The sequence below is a fragment of the Pipistrellus hanaki genome (assembly GCF_964339955.1).
Source record: "Pipistrellus hanaki genome assembly, chromosome: 1".
Lineage (NCBI taxonomy): Eukaryota > Metazoa > Chordata > Mammalia > Chiroptera > Vespertilionidae > Pipistrellus > Pipistrellus hanaki.
In genome coordinates this window covers 19,329,613-19,343,809 of record NC_140503.1, presented here as the reverse complement: position 1 = coordinate 19,343,809, position 14,197 = coordinate 19,329,613, and the positions used below count along the sequence as shown (strand labels likewise).

The window sequence follows — 14,197 nt, the reverse complement described above, 5'->3', positions numbered from 1 at the left end:
AGTGCCCAGATGCCCAGTGCTCCCTGCAGGCCACCTGGCTAATCGAAGGTTCCCCACGACACCCAATTTACATGTCCTGGTAATAGGCTACACTCGGACCCTTCTGGCCTTTCTCTGTGGAACAGGGCCTGGGGTCTGATGTGTTAATGGCCTTAGCAGGTAGGCGGTGAAGTCAGCACTCCCTCTGCCTCTCTCGAACCAGGAGGCGATGGGGAGGGGCTGGGCCCAAGCAGTTCAAGAAGTGCATTCACACCAGAGATGGAGGGTCTAAATCCATATTTGAGTGACTGGGGAAAAGTCACAGGAGCTCCCCTCCCGGCCCAGCATTTGCCCATGATCCGGGCAGGAGGTTCTAATTGAGGAATTCAGATTCTGCTCTGGAGCCAGTGCTGTCACTGGGATCAGTTACCATCAAAAATAAAGAGCTGGCATTTATTGGGCATCTATGCCCGGACACTTTCAAGGCACTTTGCACCTTTTTTTTCCCCCCCATCATGAACTCTTTTCACCCTCACAATAACTCTACGAAGTGGGTACTACGTATTTATTATACCCTCTTTACCATTGAGGAAACGGGGCAAAGAGGTTAAAAAACTAATGCGAGATCATAGTAAGTGGCAGGCCCAGGATTTGAGCTCAGGTCTCATTCTGGCCAATCCTTAGGCCTCCATGCTCCACAGCTTCCCTTACTTTAGTGGATTGTGGCCAAGAGATATCTCCATAGTTCAGACCAAGCCAAGGTCACTGGATCTGGGCCAAGGGCGTACTGGAACTGGCTCCTTAGGTGGCACCGGCTTGGTAACCTGGGGCAGGACATGGTAGGAGTATTTACACCATGAAAACTGGCAAATGCTACAAATCAGGGCTTTTTCCCTCCCAGAAACCAGAGGCTGGGTGCACCAGGGAACACGGGCCCCAGCTGAGCTGTCAATGTGTTAAGTAGAATGTGCCAAGAAGCAGACCGACTCTGCACACCTCCGAGCTGGGCCCAGGCCTTCTCCCCAAGGGACCCAGGTCTGCCGGCTTGTTCTGGGAAGGTGCTTCTAGCCCCAGGACCAGGCTGGAGAAGCAGGAAAAGCTCACCTTGGTGCCTAGGACAAGTTCCACGAATCACTCATTGTGGGACCTTAGGCCAGTAGCTCAATCTCTTATGGGGAGAATAGGGAGAAAACCAGCAATGACTTCACTGGGCCTTTATGGGGACAAGGGTCCCAGATGTCCGGACTTGGTAAACTAAGCTGTGTCAGTCAGGAAGTGTTTGCTCCTCTTCTCACCTCCCTGCTCTCAGCATTTTCCATCTCCCAAGGGTATGCATGGCCTGTCTCCAGCTACTCTTGGTCCTAAGAGAGGGGTGGTCAGTTAACCCAGAGCCCCCAATTTCACAGCACAGTGCTGACCGTTCCCATCTCACCCCCATCTGCTGTCCAACACATCAGCTCTCACCTACTTTGGACCCTTAATATCCCTCCTGAAAACAGAAAACCAGTCAAGATGGGGCAGATGGAAGTTGCTACAATGCTGGGCCACTCAGCTGTCTCAGAAGTCATGGACAGCTGAAACCGGTTTGGCTCAGTGGATACAGCGTCCGCCTGTGGATTGAAGGGTCCCAGGTTCGATTTCAGTCAAGGGCATGTATCTTGGTTGCAGGCACATCCCCAGTAGGAGGTGTGCAAGAAGCAGCTGATAGATGTTTCTCATCAGTGTTTCTAACTCTCTATCCCTCTCTCTACCTCTCTGTAAAAAAATCAATAAAACATATATATATATTTTTTTACAAAACAAAACAACAACACAAAGAAGTCGTGAACTGCTGCTTTTCTCCCTCTTTTCTATACTGGCGTGGGCAAGTTAAAAGGAAAAAAACCAATCAGGTCCAGCTTCCTAGTTACTTTGAAATAACTTTATATAAAACAAAATAACCCACATTACTCAGGTAACCTTATTAATGGGAGGGCCCAAATGTCTCCTCCCCAGGGTAAAATCAGACTCCCCTGACCACCCAGGGCCTCTGCTGGAATTAGAATGGCCTCAGAGCAGACACGAGACACAACAGAATGGTTCTCACACTGAAAACACAATAGTATGGGGAAGGCCTGGTTAGGAGCAAAGGTGAGTGGAGCGGGGCAAAATGGGAGAAAGTGGGAGACATCTGTAACACTGACAACAATAAAATAATAAAAAATAAAATAAAAAACATTCTCCTCTTTCCAGGAGCCAGAGGGCGAGTCAGATTCAATTAAGTGCAACAAGAACAATGGCATTCAAAATAACAGCTATTTATTACAAAAATAAATGACCTTTGATTATCTGTGGAAACTTTTTTTTTAAATGTGGCTCAAGAAGCTGGCTGCAGGTTGGTCTTCTAACCAATGTCTTCTTTCTCCACCAGCAAGTGTGTGGGACACATCACATTTCTGCCAATCCCTGGGGGCTGGGGGCCATTTCAAAGCACCACCCGACAGCCCCTCTCCCCACATCTCCCAGCAACAACCGCAGCATTTGAAGCTGCATCATGTCATGTGACCTCGTCCCCAGAGAAATGTCTGTCTACCAGGCTGGGAAGAGAAGGAAGAAGGAGTGAGAAGACAAGTGTCCCTCTCCCACCCTTGCAAAGCAGTGGAAGAGACAGAGGAGCCCTTGGTCCCCAATGTGGCCTAATCGGCAGGAGATGGGCAGGGAGCTGCCCGAGATTCCTCCTACCTCACCCTCACTCTGCCCCTCCGACTCCTTCAGAGTTCTCCCTTCCAACGAGTTCCTCCTAGGAAACACCAGGCAGAGGGAACATCAGCCACCTCCTGGTTGTCACCGTGGGCCACTGTTCTTTACTAAGAGCCAAGCACAGACTCCTGCATTCTACCTCCAGGAGAGCCCCCCCAAGATGGCTGTCCTGACCCAGCTCAGCAGAAGCCAACTCCACCTGAGGGAAGAGGGGAGGGCCAGGGCAGGGTGAAAGGGCGAGCAGAGGTTTCCCCATCCCTGTTCTCCTTCCCTTCCAGAAATGCAATTAAGCAAGCAGCCCAGACTCAGCACACAGGCAGTGCTTCCTGCTGGGGGAAGTCAAAAGGTCTGCAGCCCTGGGAGAGGGAGGTCATCAGGCCCCAGATCTAATTATCAAACCTGCCTTGCCTTTGATGTTGCTTTATTTCCTCTATTAACATTAATGATGGTTGGTCTGAACGTCCAAGCATGGCCAGAAGCTTCCCTTCCCATCACCCAGTAGGTAGCACAGCCTGTCCCCAGGACCAATTTCCAGTCTCCGTGGCAACCGCCTCCGAAGATGCTCTTAAAGAGCTCTGACCCTGTCAGAATTAGTAGGGGCTACAGAGGAGGGAAGATGGAGTGTGACAGATTGGGCATTAACCTTGAAGCATCACAGCCCTCTGAGACAAAATAAATACTCTGTCATACACTGGGAGGAGGGAGGCAGGCAGGAGGCTGGTCTCGGGTTGGTTCAGTTGGGACCCCAGGGCTTTCTTAATCCCTTCACTTGGGGAGCAAGTGAAAGGAACATCTCTGAGCTTCTTGCTTGGGTTCAAAGGAAGAGAGGTGAAGCTTTAATGCATTTCTAGGTGCTCTGGGTCTTTGTGGGGGAAAGAGATTGAGGACACCGAGACAGAGAAAGGGACATGAAAAGGAGTGGTAGAGCGTGTTAGCAGGGGAGGACTTGAGAATAAAAGTAGGGAACACTTAGTGAGTGACCCCCACCCAGCACCACACATCTGCCTTGGCTGCTCACCAGGGGGCCCAATGGCTCTCCCAGCCACCAGGAGAACGCATCTGTCCTGTCGTCACAGCTGGATGCAGAGGAGAGGATGAACAGTGAGAAACCGCCTCTAATCCCCAGGGCCTTGGAACACAGAGTAGCCAAGGATAGGACGCCATTCCTCCTGCCAATCTCATCGTGTGATATTTTCAGATGTGGCGAGTCCTCGGCTGCCTCACTCTGTGGCCAGTCTTGTGCCCACCGCAGGCAGGAAGTCCAGCCACCTGCTGCCACACAGGAGATGTCCCATCAGCAGCCACGCGTGGAAGCAGCTTCAGGCCGCCCACCAGCTCAGGGACATGGAGCCACACTTCGTTCATGAGGAGGGCAGCACAGCTCCGCCAGTCCCTTCTGCTCTGCCATTGCTGATGTCCCAAGATGGGGCCAGGTTCTCAGCCCTCGTAGAGGTCAGAGAATTGTTGCTGCGTCTTACTTACATACCAAGTCCAGTGTGAAAAAAAAAATACCAGAAAAAAATACTGTAGCCCTGGACTCTCTCTCAGAGTTTATGACACAGCTGTCCGCAGCCACAGTCGATTCCACAGGTGCCCTCACCCTCCCGCACTCCCACCACTCTTGCACACTCATCCCTCCTCATGTTGCACATGTGAGGCAATGGCCTGAGAGGCATCCTCAGTGCTGAGCCATCCCCAGCAGTGGAATCTGCGGACACAGCCGTGGCTCTCTAGTGTTGGGTTAGATTCCAGGTCTGCTCCTAGAGCTTGGTCCTGCAAGCGGAAGAATTCCTCAGGCTCCTCGGGCAGCTTCCTCCACAGCTGGAAGGGCTCAGGGACTGGCTCCACAGCTGGCTGCCCCCAGGAAGTTCCAGGACTAAGGCTGTGGCTTCAAAAGTCCCAAGACTCCAGCCACCTTAGTCCTGCCATCGGACTTCGTGGGTCCTGGGCTAGGGGTCCAACCATCCCGTAAGCGAGAGGATGGAAGAGGTAGAAGCTGTGAGAGAGAATCAGAAGGAGGCAGTTGGCATCTGCAGAGACAAGCAGCCAACTGCCCTACAGAGCTCTGAAATGCAGCTCCTCCTGCCAGCCTCATTAGATCTTCTCACCTACCACACTCATTCCCTGTCAGCCCCAGCGCTGCCTGAGTTCGCCGGCCCAAGTCGGCTATAGCCTGCGACCTTATAGATGCTGCCTTAGTGACAGTACAGGAAAGGGCTCTTCCCCAGAGTCCGAGGACAGAGGTCAGCCAGAGGTCTGCTCGTGGGCTGTCTGGCCTAGAGTACTTGTCAAAAAGTGGAAATGCTCTCAGGTCATAGGTCATCATTCCCAACACGTTTTCATGTTGCCCCTGGCCCCCTCCAGGCCAATGCCTCTCAACAGGTGAGCTGTGAGACTTGCAAGGTGGGGAGAGGCCTAGCTTTCCAAACAACACCCTCCTTCCAGTTATTCTGAGCCACCCCACACCCTGTACCCAAAACCCACCCTCTCCCTCACCCCTCCTGAGCGCTGGACCAGGACGGAGCCACTGGGACGGAAGAGGTGCACCCTCCCGGCATGCCTGTGGTACAGGCTGGGAACCACTGGCACAGGAAAGAATGCAAAGGCTAGCCCCATGCTTCTCCTATGTGGCTGCATGCTAGGTCACCCAGCAGCTTTGAAAACTGTCTGACTGGCCCAAACTGGACTTGAGTGAATCAAACGTCTGAAGATGGGCGCAGGCACCAGCACCCATGGAGAGTCCCCAGAGCTAAATTCCACCCAGGGCTGAGGATCGGGGTGGGGCCGAGGAGCAGCAATGGACGTGCAGGGGAGGCTCACCTGTAGGCAGTTCCCAGGAGCAGGCTCAGGACTCCCCCCATGTGGACGCCGCTGGCCAGAGAGGAGGCAGCCAGGCCGCAGGCACAGAGCCGCAGGAGAGTGTCCCACAGAATGCCTAACGAGAGGACAGAAACCTGGCACAGCCTGTCGGGGATGACCCTACTGCTCCATAGCGGCCTCCTCCCTGCCCCGCCCGCCCGCCCGCCCTCATCCCAGTCCAGGCGGCGGTCTGACCTGTGAGCATGCTGGAGAAGAGCATGGCTGGGAAGTAGTGGTGGAAGTAGAGGACCCGGCCCATGAGGAAGAAGGGGAAGTAGTGGAGCGCCCAGCCCAGGAACAGCTGACCGCCTCCTCGCAGAAGGACATGGGACAGCCCTGCCCAAAGAGCACAGCCCGTCAGCGCAGGGAAGGGCGGAGATCCTGGGCTCCAGCCCACTTCTACCCCATCCTTGCTGTGTGACATAAATAGGCCACCTCACCTACTGGGCCTTCCTTCACCTGGACCACACCCAACACCTCCAGCAGCTGGCAGAGGAGAGGAGCAGCTGGCTCTCAAGAGCCCTGCTCCCCACTCACCCAGCCTGGTGAGGCCTCAGCACCCACAGCAGGGGTGCCAGACACCAGCAAAAGCAGCACAGCCCCTAAAGAAACCAAAATCCTACACACCCCACAGACAGCTTCCCCCACCTCCACTGCCCACATCTTTGCTGCACACAGATGTTTGCAGTGGCAGATAGGGCCAAGGTGAGGTCAGAGAGGAGGATGGAGGTGGGACAGAAGGGAGTCTGGGATTCTGGCTGTTCAGACAGGGAGCTGCAGAGGCCAAAGCGGCCCAGGTGAATGTCTTAGATGCTGTGGTCCATGGCCTGGCAGCTAAAGTTACCAGGACCAGCACTAGGATGGGAACCCACAGACCGTGCCCTGGGGCTCCCCTCTCCCCACTAGAGGACAGGGCCATGGAACAAGAGGGGGCAGAAGAGAAAAGACAGCAGCTCTGCATGGAGCACAGAGGTTAAAAGTGAAGACTGAACTCGGGCTGCTTGGGTCTGACCCTCAGATCTCTCACTTATTAGCATATGCCCTGGGGCAAGTTCCTTAACCCCTGTGCCTTGGTTTCCTAGCCCATAGAATGGGTCAGTGATCCCTACCCTGTAAGGTTTATGGGAAGATGTGTGTTTAACACGGCACCAGGCAATCTGTGACTGTGAGCTTTAAAAAGCAAAGGAGAAGGGAGAGAGGGGCCCATCAGCAGGCAGGCCTTCCCCTGACTGCAGGCTCCCTGCCAGCTGCCAGGCCAGGGAGAGAGAGGCCCAGGGACCTGACCTTCAACCTCCGCAGGCAGATGCACCCCTCTCTGCACAGCGACGGCAATGATGCTCCCTGAGAGGAGGTAGAGGGCAATGCTCAGCAGATTCAGCCACCAAACCACCTGCACAGGAGTGAGACCGGAGAGTGAGAGGAGAGCTGCGCTCTCACAGGCCCGCCCGAGGGTGAATCCGGCACGAGCGGCACTCACCGGGTTGCCGAGCAGGTACACTCGGAAGTCCGTGTCATTGACCCCCGAGAAGCGCAGGCCCTGCGGAGCAGAGGACACACTGCTGATCTGGGGCCCGGCTCATCCCCGCTGCACATGTTCCAGGATGAGGGGACGCGGAGCCTGGGCAGGAGGCTCAGAATGCGAGCTCTCTGGGAAGGCAGGGCAGAACCAGCAAAGAACAGAGCCCCGTCCTGGCCACCCCATGCCAGGCGGGAGGCCCCGGCCAGTCCCCAGCACACCCCACCTCCACCACGTCTCTTTCTGGCTCCATTTCCTGGGAGGAGCTCTAGCTCGGGCCTACCTGGTAGTTGATAGGCCAGTGCCAGGGTTTGGATGTGAATTCGTTGTCCTTGGGTTTGAGGCCGTTGTTTCCCTGCAGGAAAGTGGCAGAGGAAAGCTGGTCAAGACAGGTCAAGGGCGGACAGAAGTGTGCGGCCCAGGTTCTCTGGTAATGGCCGAGCATCAGGAGAAGCCCTCCCTCCTCCCGCCTTGAGGAAGAACCCGGTGCTCACTCTGGGTCACTGTTCACCTGCCTACGACATCGCCTCACCTCTCCCTACAGGTAAGCCTCCAACTCCCTCCTGAGACAGTCTAGTCAGACCTCCCTGCTTGAGAGAGAGAGGAACAAGGGACTTGTTTCTTATGGGCACAAAACACAGACCCATCTTGCAGGCCAAAGACAGGTGTCAAGAGAGTGGGGGGACGGGGCATAAAATAAGAGCTGATTTATTTGTCCCTTCGGAAGGCCAATTTTAAACACAAACCCAGGAATGTTGATGAGTTCCTGGACTTTGAAATTTTTCTTTAGACCAGTGTTCTCAACTTTTTAAATTATTGCCCCTCACATACTTTCCAGACTTTTTTTTTCTAAACACCTCCCACTGTGACATTGTAATATCACAGCTATACTATAAATCTGTTTATATACTATACTAGAGGCTTGGTGCATGAAATTTGAGCACAGGGATGAAATTCATTCAGGGAGGGGTGTGGGGGGGTCCCACAGCCCAGCCTGCACCCTCTCACAATCCAGGACCACTGGCTCCTAACGGTTGGCCTGCCTGATTGCCCCTAACTCCTCTGCCTGCCTCATCCCCCCTAACTACTCGCCTATCTGCCTCATCACTCCTAACCCCTCTGTTTGTTTACCTCATCGTCCCTAACCACTCCCTGCCTGCCTCATCACCCCTAACTATTCACCTGCCTGCTTGATTGCCCCTAACTGCCTCTGCCTCAGCTCCTGCTGCCCAGCTTCATCCAAAAGGACTTCCAGAAGGTCATTTGGCTGTCTGGTCTAATTATCATATTATGCTTTTATTATTAGAGATGAATACCTATGCTTTATACATTACAAAGTTAAGGGGGGTTGCCCTCAAGAACACACTTTACCCACTGGAGGTGATATTACTGCGGCTGAAAATGCACACTTAGCCCGAGGGACTCAAGCTCCTTTAATCAATAGCTAAGAATATCCAACAGCCTGCGTCTACATGGCAAAACCCGGCCTTTGCTAAACAGAAAGGAAAATGATCAGGATCCTGGCTGCTAACCACCAGGACTGGCATCAGCCTCACCCTCAGGGCCCATTGAGAAGGCAGTTCCCGAGGAGTAAGGTGATCTGACCAGGTCAGGGTTTCTCCACCTCGGCTCTACCGCCTCTGGGGCTGGAGAAGTCTTTGGTGTGGGCTGTCCTGTGCAGGGACTCCAGCCAGAACTATAATAACCCAAGGGCATCCTATTCACTACATCAAACTCTGAGAAATTTGACTCCTTTACTAAACCAAGAAACTGAAGGAAGGAAAAATCTGTAGCCAGTATAGGCATATGCATTTGTCCATTATTCTCTATGCTTAAAACTAGAGCGGGCTTGATCCAGCTAACCTCACCAGGCACGGCAGCCTTTCCTGCCCAGCTTTAGGCCTTCCTCCCTCTCCCCCGCACTTTCTGTGGTCTAGTCTAGTGGTCAGCAAACTCATTAGTCAACAGAGCCAAATATCAACAGTACAATTTCTTTTGAGAGCCAATTTTTTTAAACTTAAACTTCTAACACCACTTCTTCAAAACAGACTCGCCCAGGTTGTGGTATTTTGTGGAAGATCCACACTCAAGGGCTCGCGAGTCGCAGTTTGCCGACCACGGGACTATTGTGGTCTCTCTCCCCATTCTGATTGTGCATTGGCTGAGTAAGTCCCCTATGTCCCTTTTTCTTCTTTGACTCTTCCTCTTCAATAATAAAATAAGGGTCCCTTTTCTTGTTGGACTCTAACTCTTTATGACTATTTAGACTTAGTCATAAAATTCTACCTAGACCCAGAATGATACTTTGACTGACAGACATGTATTGAAAGTAGCTGTGTCATCAGGCCAAAGTGACAGCTACAAGCAGAGAGGCAGAGAGGAAGTGACCCAGAGATTGCTTGCTGTCAACTCATCACCTGCCAAAGTGCAGAAATGACAAAATTTGAATTTTTAAATTTAATCTGGTGATTTAAGTCAACTGTATTTACTGACACTGCTTCTATAACCACTTCTAGGAAAGTCCACTTGACATCGGCTCACAGGGGGAAGTAACAACTGCTACACCTCTCTGCAACCCTGTGGGCTGAGAAACAGGGATTCTCCAACATCGTTCCTACAGAACACCGGTGCTCCTAAGCCAGAGTAAAGGGGTTCCCCCTAAACATCAAAGCTGCAGCAGGGATTCTCCAACCACAGGGGAGAATTTAAGCTAGAATTTCTCAATTTAAGGATTTCCTCTCTCCATTATTTTTAAACCTTTGATGCTACAACTGCTGTCAGCTACTAATGATACAGAGCACAAACAATAAGTCTTAAAAACCTTAAAAAGAATCAGCCATGTGCCCTAATGGTTTGTCTCTGTCTGGAACAGGAGTGGCTCATGGTTGGGATTTTATGCTGCATGTAATCAACATGCTAAAATTAGCTCTTCATTTTAATTGATCATAACTTCATATGATGGAATGTACTGTCACTCTTTAACCGAGGACACTGGTTTTCAGGGCTCTGCCACCTGAACAGCCTGGAGAATCACTTCGAGCCAGAGGAAGGTAGTGTGGCTAGCACTGACTCGGAGAGCCTGCCAGCTGGCTTTGAAGCCTGGGTCTGCCTCCCACATTTAGCTGTGTGACTCTAAGCAAGGTATTCATCTCTGCGCCTCAGTCTCCTCCTCTGTAAACCGGGAACAATAATCACCGTAGGACTGTAGTAAGCATTAAATGAGTTAGTACGTGTACAGCCCTTACAGTGGCGCCTGGCACATAAGAGCTACATAAGTTTTCACTGGTGTCATCATTATTGTCATCATCTTCATCACCATCATCATTCTGTGATAAACTTTCAAAATCCTTCACGAGGGGCAGAGGGTCTAAACCATGGCTATTGGTTTCTGATCTGAATTTGTGGATGGCCTGGAGCTCTCAGAGAAGACACCAAATGGGAGGGGGCCATCTTACCCGGATCATCACCAGGTGGGACTCAAGCAAGATCTCGGGAAAACTGGGCTGCAGCACATCCAGGCTGATGTTCGGCACTAGAAAAAGAAGTGACAGAGTAGGGAACCTTTGTCATACCTTCTCTCTTACAGCTGTCCATGCACCCACACAGCTGCCAAAGTCTGAGTGCAGCTTTCCTGACAAGCTGACTATCAAGTAGGTGAAAGTGTTGGGGAGATGGAAGAAAACTTTGCCCAACTCTTGGTTATTTCTTCAGCTTGTATTAAGCACTCATTAGGCATTCTGAGAAATGCAAAGGCAACAGACAACAAGGCCTGGGTGCTCTGGCAGCTTTTGGCACAGTCACCCTTCATTTCGGTACTGGCACAGCTGCCCCCCCACTAGGTAGAAGAGCTGTAAAATAGGGACCAAGTCTATCTCATTCACCAATATATCCCCAGGGCCCACATGGTTCTGTCATACTCAATAAAGAGTTGCTAGCTAGTTTGGCTCAGTGGATAGAGCATTGGCCCATGAAATGAAGGGTCCCGGGTTCGATTCCAGTCAAATGCAAGTACCTCATTTGGGGGCTCAATCCCCAACCCTGGTGAGGCAACCGATTAATGTGTCTTGTCTCTCTCACATGGATGTTTCTCTCCATCTCTCCCTCTCCCTTCCACTCTCTCTAAAAATTAATGGGGAAAAACCTTGGGTGAGGAATTTAAAAAGAGAAGTTATTTAGATAATTAATTAGCTGGTTGGTTAAGTTAGGTGGTAAAAGAATGAAATGGGAAGCAGGGAGAAAAGAAATCAAGCAAGAAGAGGGCAGTCTAAGAGAATGGGCAATGGATCCAAAGATGCACTGAGTTGAAGATGACATTGATGTGGAAATGTCACACTGGAGCCTGGGAGTATAGATACAGGGCCCAGGCCAGGGCTGGGGCTGTCACTTTTCGTAAACGTCTTGGCTGGATGGGGGCGGGCAGAGGAGCTCTACACGGGGGCACAGAGGGAAAGCACCGGCCTACTCTAAGCCTTGAGGGTGGAAGGTGCTCATGGTGCAGGAGGGAGAAGAGCCCAGAAGACTAGATAGATAGATCTGCATTACAGAGGCCACAGAGAAAAAGAGTCCAATCTGACAAAAGACAAGGAAAATGAGAAGAGACAAGTAGCTCTGGCCTCGAGTGAGGTAACTGGTCATTTCAAGGAGAGAAAGTGTAAGTGGATGAGAAGCAAAAGGAGCCACCTGTATAGACAACTCATATGAAGAGATTAGGTTTAAAAAGGACGAAAGAAGAAACAATAATAAAGCAACAGCAGTCTAAAAGGTTTGTCTGTCTAAGATGTTACTTATAAATGTTTCCCGTCAGAGCCAGCCCAGGGAGTGACCTCACTCACACTTGGGATTGATGTGGTCCTCCACGTTCCAGATGGAGTTGAGGGTTTCCTTTAGGTACGGAGAACAAGTAACTTCCAGCTGCTCCCAGCCCCTGTGGAAACAGTCACGGGGTCTCTCAGAAGACCTGAAACTCGCCAGGGAGAAGCACTGTCAACTGCCCTTACGTCCATGGAACCCCTCTTTTTTCACCCAGTGGCCATGCTTTTTTCAAGCTTGAGCTATCCTAGGAGTATTCTAGCATACAGCACTCCCATTTTAGAAAGACAAATAGATCCAGAGAGTACAAACGTTTACACAGGTACAAATCTTCAACTATCAGAGCACATAAAACACCAGGGGAACTCTGGAACTCTGTGCTCTACAACACACCTGATGCTTGTCTCCCTCCACCTACCACTCAAAATAAGCAAACATTAGGTGAACACTGACAAGTGGGAGATGGAATCTTCCAGAATACTTATAGTGAGAAAGGAAAAGCACGAGGCTCAACTGGAACATCAAAACCCCAGAGACTCACCACTTGGGCAGAGCCTTTCCCGAGGAGCCCAGGACACAGCCTGTGACCAGATGAATGAAGCGAATTCGACTTCTCAGCACTTTGATCCGGTTTCCAAATTTTCTGTTTATAACCTCAATCCGCCAGAAATCATTTGAGTCCCCTGTCCCATTCTAACACATAAGGCAAGGGGAAAAAATGCAAAGAAATGAAAAAAATTACTTTCTTACAAAGAAAGTAATATGGTTTTAGAGGAGACATTTCAGATGCCACTGTGTTACAAAGGTCAAAGACGAAATTGACCTCAATGACTGAGGTAGGAAAGGGAACAAGAGGGCCTGGAAATACTTTAAGTGATGGATACTGCTCCAGCACTCACTATTCCAACCAAGAAAGTTAGTATAACTCCTGGAACCTGATGTCCAAGCCTTCACTTCATAGGACAAGAGTCTAAATTCCAAATAGATGTTTCTGCCCTTAAACCAAACTCAAGACATTACCCTGAGTCAACGGAAACTGACTTGGGCCATTTGCATCCATGACCTTGGCCATGTGGACACCCACTCAGCTAAACCAGAAAGGTCTGGCCTGGACATTGTACTTTGGAAATTAAGACAGTTGCACCTAATTCTCCTCGGGAGATGGCCACAAGAAAAAGGTGAAGCTCAGAGTCTTGGCTCTAGCACATATTGGGAAGAGCAAATAGGGTTGGAAAACCCACTTTATGAAACCCAGAATTTTTACTTGCAAGGGAATGTAACTGCTAGTTATAAGTCTAGTTACCCACTCGTTGTTTTTGTTTTCAAATTACTGTCCAAGCCATAAATACTCATTGAGCATCCTCTATAATCTGCATCGCCCAAGGTAGTAAAAATCCAAAAGCAATGTGGTGAATATTCCTCTGCAGAGGGGAGTAATCCTTAAAAACAAGGCAAACATGAACTTGGGACCTGGCAAAGGATAAACGTACATAGTCATCTGGGGTCACATTATGGGTCCGTGGCTTCTACATCCAATGTGATTTAAAAGGGACCGACACAGTATTCATATTTGACATTTATTAAGTGTCAGAACATAAAAGTGGCATGGTTATGATGGAAGGAGAGAGATGGAGACAGATTTCATACGCTGTTTTCCCATAGCAAGCCTAGCCCAAAAGTCCCCAAATGCTGAGTCCCTGTACAGCCTCCATCCTTAGGAATATGCCAGCATTCTGGGGAGGACGTGTTCAGCCATATGGCTTGAGCCAGGGTGTACACACTTCAGCTGCTCACTTACTATGCCATAGCCAGTGACCTGGTAGTGCTTCCGGGTCAGGGGGGCCTCATGATAATGACTGTGCAAGTTCCGAGAGGTCCTAGAAGTTAGAAGAGAGAAGTTCCATTATCTGGAAGAAAAGAGATGTGCAGTTTCTTCTTTAACCAAGGATACTTAAGTGTCACCTGTTCAGATTTTAAAAAGAACCTGAATGTAAAATTCAGCGTATCAGGAACTCCTTGACTATTTACTCACAAGAAATATCTAGAGAATTGCAGAACTGCTCAAACCAGGAGGGACAAATGGTAGAAGTACTGGACTGCATGCCAAGAAAGGGGCTACCTTCAGGTGGAAGGAGCAGGTGGAGGTAGCGACAACACATTTGGTGGCTTTGAAGCACTTAGCTCGCAGGTATGGGTAGAAAAATCTTAAAATCTATAATCTGTATATGCCAGAAATAGCAAACTTTTCTCTCCTATCTATTTTCTACTCCCACCACCAATTTTATAAAGTGGGGA

General features: G+C 50.5%; 1 protein-coding gene across 1 annotated transcript in view; it reads right to left on the bottom strand.

Annotated features, from left to right (window-relative positions):
- Positions 1 to 2,255: 2,255 nt before the first annotated feature.
- The window catches only part of POMT2 (protein O-mannosyltransferase 2), a gene marked incomplete at its 5' end in the record, with an annotated part of 33,106 nt that continues 21,164 nt past the window's right edge, over positions 2,256 to 14,197 (bottom strand). The window contains 10 exon segments of the mRNA XM_084891503.1: positions 2,256 to 4,714; positions 5,539 to 5,653; positions 5,773 to 5,913; positions 6,862 to 6,967; positions 7,055 to 7,114; positions 7,377 to 7,448; positions 10,549 to 10,625; positions 11,926 to 12,017; positions 12,444 to 12,595; positions 13,701 to 13,779. Of these exon segments, the coding sequence (XP_084747629.1) occupies positions 4,609 to 4,714; positions 5,539 to 5,653; positions 5,773 to 5,913; positions 6,862 to 6,967; positions 7,055 to 7,114; positions 7,377 to 7,448; positions 10,549 to 10,625; positions 11,926 to 12,017; positions 12,444 to 12,595; positions 13,701 to 13,779 (1,000 nt within the window). The 3' untranslated portion in view covers positions 2,256 to 4,608.